Below are 20101 nucleotides of genomic sequence, written 5' to 3'. Positions count from 1 at the left end.
AAAGTGATTCATAGATGAGCATAGATATAGAAGTTCTGTATTCATGTGCCATCTGAAATAATTATAAGAATAGGTCTGATATTCAGCATTCAATTTCAGTAATTTTCTTTTCTTTCCTTTAAAGCTAAGAATCCAAGTTCAATCAACACAACACAAATACCAGGTAAGTTAAGGTTTTATCCTTTGAGGATGTTCATGTGTAAAGTCCCAAAAATGAGACAAAACCAGTTAGAGGGCAAGGTGAGATAATACAGGGAAAACATTACATAGCAACTAAAATGTTTAGGAGACCTTGTACCTGAAAATAAATGCAGACCAGGGAACATGCAAGATTGTGCCTGAATGTTCTGTGGTTTTCATGAGTGGGACCAGCCCTGGTAAATGGATGAAGCATGTGGAATTGTCCTCTGACCAGAACCTGCTGTTTCTGGTCTGTTTCCATGATTGGCATGTCCTCTGCAGAAGTATAGTGAGAAGTATATGTGAACAGTCTTCTCTGTGTTTCCAAACTAAGCCTGGTCCTGGCATCCAAAGAGATGATGTTAATAAACCACAGTTAACAGCCTAAAATGTTGTCACTTCAAATTACTTGTCTTGCCATCCTTAGTTTTAAGCTGAACAGATTTCAGATGATGGAGCAATAGGAACTGAAAGAGATCATTGGGCAGGGGAAGATGGTCATGTTAAATCTTCCTCTTGTTTTGAAGTCAAAATTATTTGGACAATTCTTGTCTTTCTACATCCTACCTGGTACGTTAGCAAATGACAAATCTCTTAGGTTCTCAATCCTTGTGACCTTTGGTATTTATAAAATGAGAAATATATGAAATAAAGATAGAAGATTGTGTAACTTTTTTTAAAAATTGAAAAAATAAGGCTATGAAAACTTTCAGTGAATCTAATAACAATCTCACAACAAATGTCCAAAATAATCATCAGTCTAAATTCTACTTTTTGTGTTTGAAGGCTTCAAAACTGAATTGATTATGCTTTTAACTTTTAAGTATTTATTTTCTACATAATATTCCTCATGAATGAAGTTATTTTATAGTATTAACTCTCTGTATTTCATCTCATCACCACATTTTTACTCTTATTTCCATCCACATAGTCTGGAAATGCACTCAAAAGAGAACTGAGAAAAACAAAGCAAAACAAAACACAAAAACAGTACATCCAGGCAAAAAGGGCCTCTTTGCATTGGCCAATGCTGTGCACACTCTGGAGAAGTTCTTCCCCTCTGCTTAACAGATCCGTCATCCTGGAGAAGCTGCAGATGGGAAAATAGGGAGCTGCCAAAATCCTCAGCTCCTTTTAAGGAGGGATGAAGCAGGCTTTGTTTTGTTTAGAAAAGTTGATTTACAAAATTCCATCTTTAACTATAATTTATTTTAAATGTATTGAAAAGCCCATTTAGATTTTAATTTTGAGTTATGGAAATGAGTTCTCCTAAAACAGAAAATAAAATGAGCCAATGATTTGAATAGTGGGCTAAAAAGGAATGAGACTGATTTTTAAGCCACAAGGAAAGTCAGGCTCCAGTTTCAGATATATGTTGTGGCTAAAGACTAAATCAAAATTCATTTTAAAAATAATAACATTTATTAACAAGATATTAATTATACCTCTGTTAAAAACTGTACCTGTGTTTGTTTACTTAAAATATTGTAACATATGTTTATCAAAGATGATCATATATCAAATTTGTGAAATATTCACGTGTAAGATCAAGGATAAGGATCTCTTTTTCTTTTAATATATTTGATTGATTATGCTATTACAGTCTCTCCTCTTTACTCCCCTCTTCTCTGCACACCCCTCCCACCCACATTCCCACCTTTTAGTTCATGTCCATAGGTTGCACATATAAGTTCTTTGGCTTCTACATTTCCTATGCTATTATTAACCTACCCCTGTCTATTTTCTACCTACCATTTATGCTTCTTATTCCCTGTACCTTTTCCCCCATTCTCTCCACTTCCCCTCCCCTCTGATAACCCTCCATGTGATCTCTATTTCTGTGATTCTGTTCCTGTTCTAGTTATTTAATTAGTTTGTTTTTGTATTTTTTAGGTTCTGTTGTTAATAGCCGTGAGTTTGTTGTCATTTTACTGTTCATATTTTTTATCTTCTTTTTCTTAGCTAAGTCCCTTTAAAATTTCGTATAATAAGGGTTGGGTGATGATGCACTCCTTTAACTTTACCTTATCTGGGAAGCTCTTTATCTGTCCTTCCATTCTAAATGATAGCTTTGCTGTATAGAGTAATCTTGGATGTAGGTCCTTGCCTTTCATGACTTCAAATATTTCTTTCTATCCCCTTCTTGACTGTGAGGTTTCTTCTTTTTTCAGAAGAGGAAAACTTTATTGATAGGAAAATAGCAAATTAATTTTTTTAACTTTTATTTTAATTGTTGTTCAAGTTCAGTTTTCTGTCTTTTACTCCCAGAGAAATCAGCTGATAGTCTTATGGGAACTTCTTTGTAGGGAACTGCCTCCTTTTCTCTTGCTGCCTTTAAGATTCTCTCCTTATCTTTAATCTTGGGTAGTGTAATTCTGATGTGCCTTGGAGTATTCTTTCTTGGGTCTATCTTCTTTGAGACTTTCTGAGCTTCCTGGACTTCCTGGAAGTCTATTTCCTTTGCCAGATTGAGGAAGTTCTCCTTCATTCGTTTTTCAAATAAGTTTTCAATTTCTTGCTCTTCCTCTTTTCTTTTTGGTACTTTTATGATTCAGATATTAGAATGTTTAAAGATGTCCTGGAGGTTCCTAAGCCTGTCCTCATTGTTTTGAATTCTTGTTTCTTCATTCCATTCTGGTTGAATGTTTCTTTCTTCCTTCTGGTCTATGCCATTGATTTAAGTCCCAGTTTCCTTCCTGTCACTGTTGGCTCCCTCTACATTTTTCTTTATTTCACTTTTCATAGCCTTCACTTTTTCCTCTATTTTGTGACCATATTCAACCAATTCTGTGAGCATCCTGATTACCAGTGTTCTGAACTATGCATCCGATAGGTTGGCTATCTCTTCATTGCTTAGTTGTATTTTTTCTGGAGCTTTGATCTGTTCTTTCATTTGGACCATTCTTTTTTGTCTTGGCATGCCTGTTACATAGTAAGGAGCAGAGCCTTAGATGTTCACCAGGGCGAGGCAACCCACATTGCTGGGTTGTGATGCTATATGTGGAGCAAGGGGCAAAGAGGGAACAGTGCCACTTGCTCCACTCTCTGCCAGCTTCCAGCCACTTCCCCCGCTACCCACAAGCAAATAGGGCACTTCTGATGCTGATTTCCACGTGGGTGGGTTTGTGTACATTCTAGGACCCTGTGGGTCTCTCCAATGAAGAACTCTCCTGTAAGGCTGGGAGTTTCTCCTGCTGCCGCCTAAACCCCCACAGGTGTTTTCAGTCAGAGGTTTTGAGGCTCTGTTTCCCCATGCCAGAACCCTGGGTTATGTGATCTGTCTTGCTCCTCAGTTGTTTCTCCCAGTTTATCTGCATGAAAATGTGGGACTGCCCATTCTGCCAGCTGTCACCCTGCCTGCCCAGGTCCTGCAGCCACCACCTTGCCACAGTCCTCTCTGCCCGGCTGCTGTCTCCGCCCCTCCTACCTGTCTGGATGAGTATGTCTTCTTTAACTCTTTGGTTGTTGGACTTCCATACAGTTAAATTTTCTGTCACTTCTGTTGTATTTTGTTTTTAAATTTGTTGTTGTCCTTCTTTTGGTTGTGAGAGGTGACACAGTTTGTCTACCTATGCCTCCATTTTGGCCAGAGGTCCAAGAATCTCAAAATAATTAGTATTTCTCTATTTGGGTAGAAGCTGAGGTAGAATTCCAGCCTACAGAAATATTAATACTGCTTTTTTTATAAATATGAGCTAGTATGCATGTGTTTGACTAGATCATACATATTCCTCACATTTGACATTTTTCATATGCATATAGCTGTAATTTTCTTGAAAAGTGATGTTTTTACCACCCACTTCAAAAAATATTAGTAAGGGTCTAGAAGTTGATGATTGTTTTATATAGGATCATTTTTGGGAATCCAAAATAAGTAAGGTAAGTGAATATAAAGTGTAAATTTTAAGAAATTATACAAACATATGATGTTTAATATTATATAAAAACATAAAAGAAAGGTAGTTGTATGGAAATGATCAATACAGATCTGAAGACGTATCCATTCATTCCATTCAATAGTATTCAGTAGATAGCTGTTGTTAACAATGCTAACCATGAGGTAATATGCTCAATGTCTAAAGCATGTATACAACTTCAGCTGCCCATTATAACAGATCTGGCAAGACTTCAAATTTAGGATGATACCCTATAAAATATATAGAATAATATTTTCCACTAACTGCAGATTAATTGTAACCATCACTAACTGAGGCATTTAATAATATGAAGCCTTCCATTAAGTGTCCCCAAGGGAAATTTGTCAGCATCATAGTTATAAAACTCTAGTAATTGTGTAGGTATAAAATGATAGAAAAGTTTCAGATAAACTTATGTTAAGATTGGTGGAAGTAAAGATTTTTTTCTTTTTAGCTGGGGTTATGTTATTCATTATGTATGTGGAAAGAAGTTTAAGAAGGATGAGGAATGAGTTTATGAAAGAAGTGACCTTCTAACTGCCAGATTATTCTGCCTACTCATTTTTCTAACTGTGCTCATGAGGGGATGGAAATACCTACTACAAAGTGATGAAAGGCTGTTTACTCCCTAGAGATGTAAGCAGACATCATGAGGCATGCGGCCATTACAAGTTTAAGCAATGATGAAATTCACTTTTCTTTAGCATTATCATTTTTTCACAGACTTCTCCTTGCAAATGAACCTCTTTATTTCTTTGATAAGAGAGCTCAGCTCTGAAAAAAATGGATATACCATACCTCCATGAATTAGGAAAGGAATAAACAATTTATAGAAAATACAACTCTATTAGAGTTCTCCAGAAAAACAGAACAAATAGAATAGATAGATAGATGAAAGAAAGACGAGAGAAAGAGAGAAAGAGGAAAGAAAAGAAAAGAAAGGAAGGAAGGAAGGAAGGAAGGAAGGAAACAGATAGATTTATTATAAGAAATTGGGTCATGCACTATACGGGCTAAAAAGTCCCAAGATCTTCAGTAGGCAAGTTGGAGGCCTGGAGACCTAGGAAAGTTGATGGTTTCATTCCAAAGCCTCTTTGTACTGGTACCCAAGGACAGCCAATGATACCAGTCTGAAAGTCAGCAGGCTTGGTGATCAAGATGCTCAAATAACTTATAGAGTATGGCAACAACATAAAGGAAGACATGAAAGTTACACTAAGTGAAATAAAAATCTACAGGGAACCAACAGTGAAGGGGAGGAAGCCAGGATTCAAGTCAATGATTTGGAACATAAGTCAGAAATAAGCATTTAACCAGACAGCAAAAAGAAACAATTAAAAAAAAAAACAGGATAGTATAAGAAGCCTCTGGGAATTCTCCAAAAGTACCAACATCGAAATCATAGGGGTGCCAAAAGGAGAAGGAGAGGAAGAAATTGAAAACTTATTTGAAAAATAATGAAAGAAAACTTATCTAATTTGATGAAGGAAATAGACATACAAGTCTAGGAAGCACAGAGAATCCCAAACAAGTTGGACCCAAAGAGGACCACATCAAGACATATCATAATTACACTACCCAATATTAAAGATAAGGAAAGACTATTAAAAGCAGCAAGAGAAAAGAAGAGACTTACCTACAAAGGAGTTCCCATAAGACTGTCAGCTGATTTCTCAAAAGAAACCTTGCAGGTAAGAAGGGACTGGCAAGAAGTACTCAAAGTTATAAAAAGCAAGGACCTACAACCTAGATTACTCTATCCAGTAAAGCTACCATTTAGAATGGAAGGGCAGATAAAATGCTTCCAAGACAAGGTAAAGCATTGGTTCATCAACACCAAGCCATTATTACATAAAATATTAAAGGGACTTACTTAAGAAAAAGAAGATCAAAACTATGAAGTTGTGGTTGCCTCTTGAGTAACCCCTACTGGGGACCTGGCCCACAACCCAGGCATGTGCCCTGACTGGGAATCAAATCAACAACCCTTTGATTCACAGTCCAGTGTTCAATCTACACAGTCACACCAGCCAGGGCCAAAACTATGAACTTTAAAATGGCAACAAATTCACCACTATCAACACTGAATCTAAAAAAATAAAAATAAAAAAAAAAAACTAAGCAAACAACCAGAACAGGAACAGAATCATAGATATGGGGATCATTTGGAAGGTTATCATCTGGGAGGAGAAAGGAGGGGAAATGGGGGAAATGTACAGGTACATACATAAACATAATTGTTAGGTACAGAATAGACAGGGGGGATGTTAAGAACGGTATAGGAAATGGAGAAGCCAAAGAAATTATACACATGACACATGGACATGAACTAAGTGGGGAGTGGGGGCAGGTATTGCTGGAGATAAGGGGGTACCAGGCAGTGAGGGCAAAGAGGGAAAATTTGGAACAACTATATAGCATAATCAATAAAATATACTTTAAAAAATAAAGAAGAGTCAGTATTTCAGTTTGAATCAAGAGGCAGAAAAGACCGATGACCCAGCTCAAGGCAGTCAGGCAGGAAGAGTTCCTTCATAGTCAATGGAGGGGCAGAATTTTTTTTTCTACTCAGGGCTTCAACCAATTAGATGAGAGCAACCCACATTGGAGGGGAATCTGCTTTACTCAGTCACTGATTCAGAGGTTAATCTCATCTAAAAACACACTCACAGACACACTTAGAATAACATTTGGCCAAGTATCTGGTCATCCCTTGGCCAAGTCAAGTTGACATATGAAATTAATCATTACAACAATATTCTGGTAGTGACCAGCACAACTTTCAAATGATCTCATTGTACCTATTTTCTTCACTTTCTTTCACTGTATTTTAAACTCTATTGCACTGTAGACATTAATTTTAATGGAAAATCAGAAGCCAGAACAGATATAAAAAGTACCACCCATCCTGACCACTGGTCTTTGAAAAGGAGATACTTTGCCCTATCATGTTCTCTGTGCTTAACATCCTATGTGCTGCCTAGAGATTGGTTGCTGATTTCCCAGAATTCATATAACATGAAGTATGATTCATTATATACATAGGATTGTTTATCTGAGTATTCTAATTTTGAACGACAGAATCTTGGCACTATTGTTCAGTTAAGATCTACTCAAGCTGAAAATACACATATACCAAAGCAATACCTAATGGTGTATATTTTTTAACTTGGAAATTCTATGATATTTGAAAGATTAATTAAGAATAAAAGAACTCACTTATAGAATGAGAAGTATATCAATATTTATGTCATAGGGAGGGTCTTCTGTAAATGTCCACTTAAATGGTATAAATCTGGGTATGGCTAAGTCTCCTCTGGTTCTGAGATCTGCTAAGTCTCTGAAATGTTCTGTACTGCCCTTGTGCCTCTCCAGCCCACAATGAAAGGCCACAAAATCTCAATCTCAACCCACCAGCATTCACTTTATGAGCCAATATTTTTCAATGGTATTATTATGGGTGTGTGCTCCCCCAATAAACTCTACAGCATGTTTTATTTCAACACATTAAGAATAATTCTCTCTGTCTCCTTGCATGCATCTGCATGGTCCAGTTTGGCCTATTGAAGGAAGGGGGTGTTCAATTTGTCTTAAAGGAAAAAACACATTCTTGACAAGAGCCTAAACTGAAATAGATTATATTCCATGTAACAAAACTACTGGGCATGCATTTATAACTTTTTCCTACTGAAATGCAGCAGCTTAGGGAGCACTGCATTGTGGCTGACTACACAGAGCTAGAGCTGGCATTCAAATCCTGGCTCTGCCACCTACTTGCTTTGTAGCCTTAGGCAAGTTAGTTAATCTCTCTACGTTTCAGTTTTCACTTTGTACAATGCAAATATTAATAATACTATAATTGAGTAAGTTAATATTTGTAAAATACTTCAAATAATGTCTGGCACACAGTGTCCAGGGCTTGATGATCACATCTTTTTAAATATTGTTATGTCTATCACCTGGACTGCTTACATTCCTGTTCTCAGAAAGTGTATCGCAAGGATGCAGTTAAGTGTTGAAAAGCTTCTCAGTGTTTTCAGGTCACACTATTCAAATTGTGAGTCAGCATGTTGGGGGAGGAGTGAGAACATTCTAAACCTTTCAGAATGCTCAGAAAAAACTCAATTGATCATTAATAATGATGCCACTAGCAAGTGAGATAACTCATTTCAAATGTGTTGGTTACATGGGTTGATGGAAAGGAAATAAAAGGGTTTTGAGTTATACTTGGCTTATGGTCTAGCTCTTCCACTGTTGTCAGATGTGTTGCCTCATCTTTGTGAGCCACAGTATCTCTCACCTTTAAAGCACAGGATTAAAATGTTTAAGAATAAGGTGAATTAGCACATATGGAAGTAATTAGCACAGTGCCTCATTCATTCTTTGTATATTTTATATAACTTTATATAAATTAATACCTAGTCATATTTAAATCACAAAAGAAAAATACATCCTCCTTCCTCAACATACATTTCTACAGACTTATTTAAATTAAATGAATCTTTATTCACAGTTTTTGCCAGATTAGAGGACACTATTACCTCAGGTTAGTCACATTGATGGCCCAGATATGGAGATGTAAAAGATATTGGAGATAAAACTTTTTTCTTGCATTAAGAACACAACTGTGTAAGAAAGGTAAGGTCTGATGAGAGCAGAAATCAGTTCTCATCACGTGAAGGCAGAAATCTCCCCCTTTGATATTTTGCCCATTAAGTGGACAGGTCTGCCATTATGGGTGCAAATGCATTCTAGCCATGACAAAGTCTGCATTGAAAAGAACCCTGACAAGAATCTAAAATCTTAAAGGCAAAAGAGACTTCAGGGATTACATCAGCACATTCCCTACTCAGAACACAGGATGATACCAAATGTGCTCACAGCATTTATTGTCTGTAACACTTACGTGCCATTTATTTTATAATAAACCATTTTCCTTTATGATAGCAAAAGCCTAGAGTAGACCATGCTTCTTTTCTCCGGGGGGGCAAGGTGCTCAGAGTCCATTCTTTTGGTGATGCCAGCAACTACATTAACTCTTTGAAGGTACCTGTTTGTTTCTTCAACTTGTGTTTGTTTTGATTTCCTTTTCTATTGTATTCATTTTATAATATATATCATTGCTTAAATTCCTCAAATCCTTCTTGATAAGAGTTAATTTTTAAGTAAGAGTCAATAAACAATAACATAGTCTCTCCTACTTTAATCCCTGACATACTGTTTAGTTTTACTCTTTATCTTTTCACATCTATCAATTTTGGGCTGTGCTAGAAGTCCTTAATCTCTTGTACTCTGTTGTATTTCCTTCAACATCTACTCTTGGCCTAGAGTGTGTATCTATTCTTTTCTGTTATTGCAAAGTGAATGTAAAAACTAATAATGCAGTAATTTTAAATATGTGACAAACCTAATACTAGGATTGAAAAGGCCATCTCATTAATACACTTAGTCTTCAACAGCAGTCACCTTTGCTGCCAAGAAGTTTGTGAATTTAGCAAAGACTTGTGCAGACCCTTCTTCTGTACACTGTTCTAACATTTGGAAACATCAGTGAGCAAAATAAAGATCTTTGCCTTAAATATTGTTTTCATTTTGGTAGGGCAGAAAAACTATAATCAATAAATATATTAATTAACTAAACTACACCGTAAGGTAGAAGATGGTAAGTGCTATGAGAAAGAGAAGGTGTAGAGCCATTTAGGAAGGAGAGGTCATGAGTTCTGGAGAGGTGCAGTTTGCATACTTAAAAAAGTGGTCAGGTAAGTGTCCCTGAAAAGATCTGTGTAAATACAAGAAACAAGCAACCCAATAGGTGGGGGAAGAGTACCCAAGTAGAGACAGAACTTGAAAAGATGTCTGGTATGTTTAAGAAACTGCACCAAATACATGGGCAGGGGCCGGGCAGGGGATTGGCTGGGCACATTACCCACTGTTTGAAGGGCTATTGGAAGGCCTTTGGCTCTCTCTATAAAAATGGAATGGAAAAGTATTGGAGGTTTTGAACAGAGGGGTGACATGATCTGACTCATGTTTCATAAGTGTAGTTGTGAGATCTGAGGAGAGACCATCCAGTGAAGCAAGGATACCTTCTGCAAATTTTCCAAGAGCCAGATGACAGTAGCTTAGACTGAGGTTGTGTAAGGGTAGAAGGCATGAAATATCCAAATACTGGATAAATTTTGAAGGTGCTTTCAATAGATATTCTTGATGATTATGTGTGGGATAGGGTGAAAGAGGTGAGTCAGAATAATTCCGAGGTCTTTGGGCTGAGCAATTGGAAGGGATGATTGCCATCAGCTAAGATGAGATGGCTACAGATAAAGAAGAGGCCCAAGTTTGACATGTTGGGTTTAGATTGTTATTATTTTCTGAGTGAGTATCTGGGCTTATGAAGTTAGAGTTTAGGAAATAGGTCTGGGCTGGGAATATAAATTTGGGGATCATTAGCATTAGTGTTGTATTTAAACCTTGAAATTGAATTTAATCACGGAAGAAAGTGTAGTTAGAGATGAGGAGTAAGTCCTGGGACCACCACAACTGTGAGTCAGAGGCAAAAGGAGGAACCATCCAAAAAGACCAAGAAGAATTAGGCCATAGGGTAGGAGATAAAGAAATAGAATGTGCTTTACCAGAAGCCACATGAAGAAAATATTTTAAGAAGTAAATGATTTAGTTTCAAATACTGAGAAGTTCTTTTTAAAAATAGAACAGGAATCCATCAAATTGCAATTAGAGACTAGTTTCAATTATTTACAAATAATTCAAAACAATTAATGATCATTCAATTCCATTGAATTTAGCCCCTCAGACACATTGAATGTACACATAACAATAAAAAGCATAGAATACATAAGGGAAATAAAAATAGAATGCAGTCTTACTTTTTGGTGCCCTGGGACATCAAAAAGGTCTCTGTCTTTAAAACTCCCAATGATTTATCTAGTAATTGGTTTACAGTAAGGGCCAAATATGTACCACTGTCAGACACCAATAGGATAAGTTTGCATACATATTCTTATAACAGTCTGGGTTCTGAAGGTCTCTTCATTTCAATAAACTTTGTTCTAAGGGTCTCTACCTCAAACAGCCAGCTGCAAGTTCTGGCCTGAAGCTTGCAAATTGGATTTAAATCATGACACAAAATGTCAGCAACTGAATAATCATTCCAATCACCAAAAGTCAGAGTTCAAGAACAAACCCAAGTCATCAAGGAGTATCACCCACTTTCTTTCCTCTTGTTCTTGACTAGAGCAGTAAAGCATCTGAAAACATGGAGATTTCTTAAAAGTGTATTTCATGTATTTTTACACTTAAAATTTTGGAGAAAATTAGACACATGGACTGTGGTTGAAAGGTAAAGCTCTCTAGGGGCCTAATCTTAATATAATAACAACATGTTATAATATAACACATTAATAGAGTATAAGTTAAAATGTATAATTTTATAACATGTATAATATAAAAATGTTACTATCAAGTTCTTTTTAAGCAATTTAAATTATTTTTACTCATTTAATTTTCATAATACCGTGATGTGGAATTATTATAATCACCATTTGTAGATGTGAAAACTCAGACAAAAAGAGGTTAGGTGACTTGCCAAAGATTCCACAGCAAATAAGCACAAGAATCAGATTTGAAACCACGTACTCAGTCTTCAGAATTATGCTTTTATCTATTATCCCTCTCTTGTACTTCCTCTGTCAATACTACTTTAGTAGTAATGTAGGATAAAAGAATATCAACAAAACCTGCAGAGATCATTAGTTCTGAACACATTGTGGTTCCCACTCTCTTAGTCACACAATGAATCCCATTAGGCTCACAATTGATGAATTCAGCCAAGACCCATAATTTCATTAATATAATAATGACTTAACTTCCATTAGTGTAGTATGACCAGTATTTAAAAAATCAAATGAAAGAATAGAAAACTCCAGAAGGCATTACATATAATAGAGGTAAAGTGTGTGTGTATGTGTGTGTGTGTGTGTGTGAGTGTGTGTGCGTGCTGGATTGATAAATGATTTACTAACTGAAGGTTGAGGTTAAAAGTAAAACAAAAAAAAATTTAAGTGTTTGTTCAGGGGTCCAAGGAATTCTCCTTCTAAGAAAAATTAATTATATTGCCTACCTATAGAACATTATCTGTAATAGTTGATACTGGGTCATCAACACATTTTAAATAGGAAAATTGGAGTTTCATCTGAACCAGATAAATTATACTCAGAACTGAAGCTGCCATTTAACCTGTCTATGAGAAGATAATTCTTGAAATTTAGCCCTTGGAAAATTCCAGATGGATTAATGCCATTGGTTATTTAATCAACCATCTCATTCTCTACCAAAACAACTGAAAGGTCATTCATCCTTATTAAAACACTTGACACTGAAAAAAGCAACTAAAAGTACCAAGGTTTTTCAGCTAAATCCCACTCTTATTTAATATTCCTTTTTTGGCCTGCCTGTGCACTAGCCTGACACTTTTCTTTGTTCTTAGGGGCATATATCTAGCTTCCTCCCACATAGCTCTTGCATGGCAAGAATGGTACAGACTTTAAACATTATTCTTCCCCCACAGATGTCAAAAATGCATGAGCATGCAATACGTGCTGGGCTGTGGGTGGCACAGAAGGAAAAATCCAAGACAGTCCATAGGCAATATCAATTTCTTTGAGGGAATTATACATGGCCTCAATACTCCTCAAGGAGCCATAATTATAAGAGATGCCTCTTTAGTTCATCCAGGCTGTAAGCTATGTTTTCCTGTACACCCAGTGTACTCAGAGCTCCATGTGGGGTGTGATGAGAGTGGTGGCTTTCCCATTCCAGGAACTTGCAATGCAGTGGAGAGATGAGGCAAACAGTTGTGATAAAAAGATATCACTTCATACTAAAAGAAAAAGAGAATGATTTTTCAAAAATTTTCTAAATGCAAATTTCATTTTATCCCAAAGTTATAAAAATAAGTGCTAGATTCTTATGAAACATTTGCTTATATATATTTCATTGAAATTTTTTGATATTTCTGGATTTTGAATAATATATTTTTATTTATTTTGTGTTTCAGTCCTTCTCACTAAAGATGGCAAATGTTGACTTACACACACAAAAATTATAATAAGTTTAATTTACATTTTTCTTGGGAGAAAGATCATGGATAATAGTGGAAACCAAGCAGCAGTTTCTCTAGATAAGATACATAAATTTCCTTTTGTGCCTGCTGAGCTTTAAAGATGAAAATAAAAGAATATTTTTATTTTTCCCCAGTCCTTTTAACCGTAATTTCTACTGCAATTTTTCTCTTCAACCATTAAAAACACTATGGAAATGAAGAGAAATGAAGTCATGTGTATTTATGTTCACTTTAAGGATGGGTGATGGGAAAAGATCACTATCACCCAAAGTTACTATATCTGAAATGTGATTAATGCTCTTGCATAGATTTTCATCCCAGAAGAATCTTGTGCAGCGGGTGATACAGACTATAGCTTAAGATAAGAGATGTGCCCAAGTTTTTTGGGCAGTTCTTGAGAACATAATACTGATACTCAGGTTTTATGATGCTAAATTTAATCATCATTACAAGAATAATAGAAGAACTTAGGATTTAATGTACAATTATATGTATCCTATTATTCAACATGAAAGAGTTTTCACTGATCTTCAGAGATGCAAAGTATTTGAATCTGCAAAGAAATGCAATAAGAAGAGTTAATACTATAATCTGACTCTGGATTTCTGATTTTTTTTTTCTACAGTTAGCACTCAACAACCAGATGCCTCAACTTCTGAAACTAGTAGTATATCTCCCTTAGTATCAACAACAATTCCAGAAAATGCCTCAACGGCTCACGGTATGACTTCTGTGTGCATGACTAGAAACTCGCTTTGTTTAATTCCTTCTCACCAAGAAAACCCTATCATTTTTTAAAAAACAAGCTTTATTAACTTATCATTGATATCCAAAAATGCACATCCACAAAAGGGGGGACACCAGGACATTGTTGGAGGTGACATATCCTATTACTTCAATGTGGCGATGGTGTCATGGATGTATGTCCCAACTCATCAAAGTGTATACATGAACTCCCTACCAGTCTTGATGTGCAAAACAGAGTTCTTTCAGAATGAAATCAAATGTACTTATTTGAAGTATCCTACTTATAGATCACAGAAGCTCACTTTAATGAGTGGTTATGGGGGAATGAGGGGAGGATTGTGAGGATTGGCACACCTTACCCAAAAGTAATTTATTTTTTTTCTTTCTTAAAATAATAGGCACTCAGAATGCAAAAAATGCAAGTCCTTCTTCAACCAACCCGTCTCGTTCCAGTGAGTAACATTCATAATAATAGATATGTGGGATATTTGAATGTTACCAATAAGGGATGGGATTGGATTATAAGTAGACTTTTATCAGCTTTCCTAAACCCGCAATCCCACTATAATCCTATCTAACTGCCACTTGCTTTGAGAATTTCTTGCTTATGAGTCTGATTTTAATGAGCACACCTTTGAGATTATTTTCTTACCTTAGTGCTAAGCAATTACCACCAAATTTCAAGGTGAATTGGTAAGACTAATCTCAGATAAGCCAAAGTGCACAGAGGTCTCCATAAAAATGAATTGTTCACCTTTACAAAACTGCCTTTATGTTAAAAATGGCCTTTTAATAAGTGTTCCATTTTAGCAAAAACAGATATATGTCATATAACATACAAGGTGGGGCAAAGCCAGTTTATGGTTGCTCATATGGACAAGAGTACAATAGTTAATAAATAATAATACAAGAATAAACTGTGTTTCACATGCTCACAACTGTAAACCTGCTTTTGCCCCACCCTATATGTGTGTATGCTGGGACTAAATGGAGAATATTCATTAATTTCCCTGGAAATTTAGAGTATGGTGAATACATATGAAGCTAGAATTCTAAAAGGTTATTTTAGGTTTGGGAAAAGCCATTCTATTCCATAGGGCAGCTTTGCCTTTACTGACCTGCTGACTCACGTCCCATGTGGGGAGGCGTCACTCAAGGTCTCACATGAACCCAGAAGAATTTACTTGAAACAAATATTTAATAACAATGGAAGTGTAAACCACCCTACAAATGAGTTGGATAACCATTTTCATTCCCTGATAAACATAATGAATACATAAGGAAGCAGATAAGAACACCTAACTGAATGCTAACAGTAATTTCTATGTCTCTAGTTATATCGCTGGGACAGTGTTCTCCTTTCATCACTCTTGTTTTAACCTGAGAAACAACTGTCAGAAAAGAAGGCAGATGCTTAAAAAAAAATAAAACCCTCCTCTTAATAAGAGGAGGAAACACCACAATCACTCAGATATATATTTTTATATATATATATGCACATCTTTCTTGAACTGTCGTTCATGTTTAGAAATATGCACTGTGATATATAATTATATTCATTAATGTTATTTTATGTCTTTTCTAGTTCTAAGATATTATTATGGAAGGATATTTATGAGTATTTTAGAAAGCTGGCTTTATAACTAAAGCAGACCCAGTGTAGGCTGTATATGCTCTTTTTTCCAATAACTTCACTATGAAGTAATAATATAAAGTAGTAAAGAATACAATGTGTGAATGTAGAGCTGACTCTAGTTCTAGAGAACATCTTCTGCCTCTTGTTTCCCCTCTCCTCACTCCAGTCTCCAGGAAAGTAGGGAACTATCTCCTTAAGGTTTGAAATTTTATTTCAGAAAGGCTACAAGACTGACATCCAGTGGATATGTCAGAAATGACAACTGAGGCAAAACGCATGAATCAGATAAATTTTCTTTGCTTGAAATACAGTATTTTAAATAGAATGATGTTTACAGAAGAAAGCATGCATGCTTTTACTCAGTTCGTAAACTATTTCTTGTGAAATTCAATTCCACGCTAACTGACCATATCTCCAATACTTTTTAGGTATTATTTTGCCGGTGGTTATTACTTTGATTGTACTAACACTTTCAGTATTTGCTCTGGTGGGCTTGTACCGAATGTGCAGAAAGACAGACCCAGGTGGGTAACAGTGTTTTGTTTCATTTTGTTTTCCTGAAAGGAGAATATACATGCTATATCAAAACTTTAATTTAAACTCTTAAGGGGAGAGAAGAATTATAGAAAGAAATAAAATGCCATATTGTGTGATCACAGAAATAATGGGGAAGGGACAGAGAAATCCATGAAAGGCTGGTGAATGTAAGGGGTAGGGATAAGGACTAGTGGCAGATATTATCAGATGGGGACAGATTCTTTTTAATGAAATAGCTCCAGCTTTGTGGGTGTTTAGGGGAATGTGGTAGCAAAGAACACAAAAAAGACATGCTTTTTGTAGTGCATATTTGTTTTCGTTTTCCATGGAATAGAGGCTAAAGGGAAGTCTTGCTAAGAATCTAATTCAGGGGCCCATAATCTCAGGAAGAACGTTCTGTGACTTAGTCCCTCCCTGGGAGGCACAGCTTCCAACCAATGAAGTGTCTTCCATGGCAGCGTGTTCTGCTCATTGAATTGGCTCCTCGGGATTGAACATTATTGCAAATTTTAGTGGGATTCTAGTCTGAAATTCTTTATTATCTTCCTTCACATCTCTTCTCTTTTTCTTTAAAATGACACTGCTCTCTTTTAAACATCCCCACTCTTTGTTTTTGTCTTGTTATTTCATCTTCTCCCTGCCTCTTAAATACTTCTAGTTCCTATAATGGCATTATATTTTTTATCCTTTTTTACAGAAATGTTTTATTTTAACTGAAGATTTAGAATAACTGAATCAGATTTTAGATTAACTGATGCAGATTTAGATTAACTGAAACACTGCAAAGATAGTTACAAAGAATTTCTATATACCCTATAGCTGTTATTTTATTAATATTGTGATATATTTATCATAACTAACTAATATTGGTTGATACATTCTTATTAACTCAGGTCCCTACTTTGTCAGATTTCTTCCAATCTTTATTGTCTTTTTTCTGTTCCAGGAAGTGGAGGATTTTATTTTTCACTTCACCTGAATTGCCCTTCAGTTTCCATCACTCACAATCCCCTCTGGTACCTTAAGCATCAGTCAGTCATTCCATCCAGACCCCTGCCCTGCTTGTGTAATGCAGCGTTGTGTATCTGTGCTTTTGTCCACGCTAGTCTTTCTCCCAGAACATCCAGCCTGCCATTTAACTTTTATACCATGCCCAGTCTCCAGGTTGTCCATTAGCATCTAGCTCCAACACCAATTTAACCTATCTTTTTACAACATGCCATCTCTTTAAGCAGAATGGGGTATTATCACTTTAAGTGCTATAGAATTTTATAATATTCATCATGCTATAGTATAGTTACAGTACTTTTCTATGTGCCTGTTCCCCCTTAGTCTGTTCCAAGTACTATAACAAAAATAGCATAGACTGGGTGGCTTGAACAACAAACTTTTATTTCTTACAGTTTTGGAGGCTGAGAGATCCAATTGAGGTGCCAGATTGGGTGTCTGGTGAGGGTCCTCTTCCTGGTTTACAGGTGGCCACCTTGTCACAGTGCCTTCACATAGTGGAAGGAACAAGAGAGTTCTCTGTGGTCTTTTTTATAAAGGCACTCAGCCCCTGAAGACTCAGTCCTCATGACCTAATCAAGTTCCAAAGGCCCAACATCCTAATACCATTATATTGGGCTTGGAGATTTAACATAGGCACTTTAGGGGAACACAAACATTCAGTCCATAACATCAGGCAGCCTCTCCAGCCATACATCATGTAGTATTCACCCTGCATTGTGTATAATATATAGTGGAACCTACTACATACTTGCTGAGTTGAATTTTTAAGTATCAGTAAAATAGAACCTTGTCTTTCCTCACTTTGATTCTAAATATTTCACTAACAGAACTCTACCTAAGTCTCTAATACTATTAAAAAGTAAAAATCCATTTTTATAAGATATATAAGCTATATTATTCTTTGTTTACCCCATGGACAGTGTGTCCCCAGGATGCTAATGAATGCTGGTCCTGAGGCCAGTCCTTCACCATGCATTGCACGGCTGGCTTCATACAAGAGCATGACAATGTACGGGAAGTTATGAGCAAAGAGAAAGAAAGAAAAAACCAGCAGTGTTCATTTTAGCCCTTAGTGGAAAGTAATAAGGAAACAAATCAATGACTCTCCCTTGGGGAGTTAGTGAATAAACTTCTTAATAATGTCTAAAATATGTTTTCTTACTGAGTTTCCAGAGGGGAAGTATCATTTTTATAAATCAATTTAATTTCTCTAAATTTCTAAACCACCAATATTATCTTTTATGGGAAATCAACCATTCAAGTTAAAGTCTATGGAGTGCAAAGGAGAAGTAAAAACTTAATGTGCTAGACCCATTTATAAAAATACCCTTTATTGAAAACTGCTTTGCAGAGGAAGATTTGCAAATAAGTTATCTGAAAAGTTGACATTTGCTATTTAACAGGACTCTATGAATGAATCAAATCATTCAGGAAGAAATGTATAAAATTCCTACCACTGTGAAAAATAAAATAAAATTTCTACCACTATGGAGAGTTATTCTAAAGACATACAATACTTTATAACCAATTTTGGCAATTGCACAATTAGCCAAATCTATTTGGTTATCATTAACTTTGTTTGCCAAACAGAATTTATAGCATTGTTATCATTAAATTAGCACCATTAAACACCCACAGTAACCACTCTTCAGTATGTTGGTGAGACTCTGTTAAGTTCAGAAAATTAGTAAACCTACTCTGCTCACTGGAAGACAACATAAATCAGATTCAGTATGAAACTGAGCTTATCTGGATAATGTTGACTATAGTCTGAGCTTTAGCCCAAGTAAGAACTGCATAGAGTCTGTTGGTACACATCTATCTGGTAATAAACTTATATTACAGTGTTCCAAGGAAAAAATCTTGAAACAGGCATACAAAAAATACCAACTCATGTTGGAACAGGGTTATGAGCATCACAGGTGGTATCCTATAGAGCACTTACAATAGGAATTTTAAAATGCTGCTAAAACCCTACTGATGGTGGGAAAAACCATGTTCAATCTAAGTGGTGAGCGAGCACATGGTAACATGAACTAAATCCTGGGGTTAAGGGTCATGGTGGTATGTCTTAGCCAAGGTGAGGTAGAAGTAGCCAAAATATTAGGGGAAACCAAGGTCTTTATAAAATAATGATGCTCAAAGGCAGGCAAATTATATTTAAAGGGCTTTATGTATCCAATGACAAGAGCTGGATTAAAGAAGGAAAGAGGAGAGAGGAATTGAGGAGCAATGGAATAAAACCACAACAAAACTGGGGACAAAACAAAGGAGACCTTAAGTGATTGTATATTTTACCTAATAGCCCACAGCTAATGCGAGGTTTTACCACCATGGCTTCCGGGGGCCATGCTCTTGTGCAGAACGAATCTCCCTAGTTCTCACTCTAAGCCCAGGCTGGTTTCTGCCAGACCCCGCAGAGCAGTCTGGCAAAGCCTACAAAAGATTAGTTGCCCTTACTTGCCTCAGTGACATTTTGCAGGGCACTTTTGAGAGACTGAATTAGTATGATTCAAATGCAGTTAGAAGCAATATTGACATCATAGTTCACCACAAATACAGTGATTTGTATCCCCAGAAAGAGTAATGGATGAAGAAATATCAGAAATTCAATTCTCTGATATAAAAAGGTAATTCAATACTTTGAGGGGAATGTTTTCCAGAGATATGGAAATAAACAGAGACAGTTTCTGGTGTTTGTGGAATGTGTGATAACATCACCATGTGAAACTGCAGGATGAACATCAGCACAGAACTAAGTTCAGTGGGGTTGGCCTGGTATTAGCCACACTCCTGAGGAATGAGTTGTAACCATACAATTATCTGAGAAACTGATCAATAAGGCAGGGAGTGGAGAGAATTAAAAAAGTAAAAATTGGCTTTAGAAATATTTCTGCATAGAAAATGGCATGGTCTAAGGTTTGTTTTTGTTTTTGT

General features: G+C 36.1%; 1 protein-coding gene across 1 annotated transcript in view; it reads left to right on the top strand.

The window, feature by feature from the left end:
- EMCN (endomucin) overlaps window positions 1-20101 on the top strand; it is a 91879-nt gene that overhangs the window by 60482 nt on the left and 11296 nt on the right. The window contains exons 5-8 of the mRNA XM_045820195.1: window positions 125-163; window positions 13859-13954; window positions 14379-14432; window positions 16045-16140. Coding sequence (XP_045676151.1) covers window positions 125-163; window positions 13859-13954; window positions 14379-14432; window positions 16045-16140 — 285 coding nt within the window. The remainder of the gene's footprint in view (window positions 1-124; window positions 164-13858; window positions 13955-14378; window positions 14433-16044; window positions 16141-20101) is intronic.

This window comes from Phyllostomus hastatus, unplaced genomic scaffold (assembly GCF_019186645.2).
Source record: "Phyllostomus hastatus isolate PE091 unplaced genomic scaffold, TTU_PhHast_1.1 phas_scaffold_39, whole genome shotgun sequence".
Classification (NCBI taxonomy): Eukaryota; Metazoa; Chordata; class Mammalia; order Chiroptera; family Phyllostomidae; genus Phyllostomus; species Phyllostomus hastatus.
The sequence above is the reverse complement of the archived record's forward strand: the minus strand, read 5'-3'. Positions and strand labels throughout refer to the sequence as shown.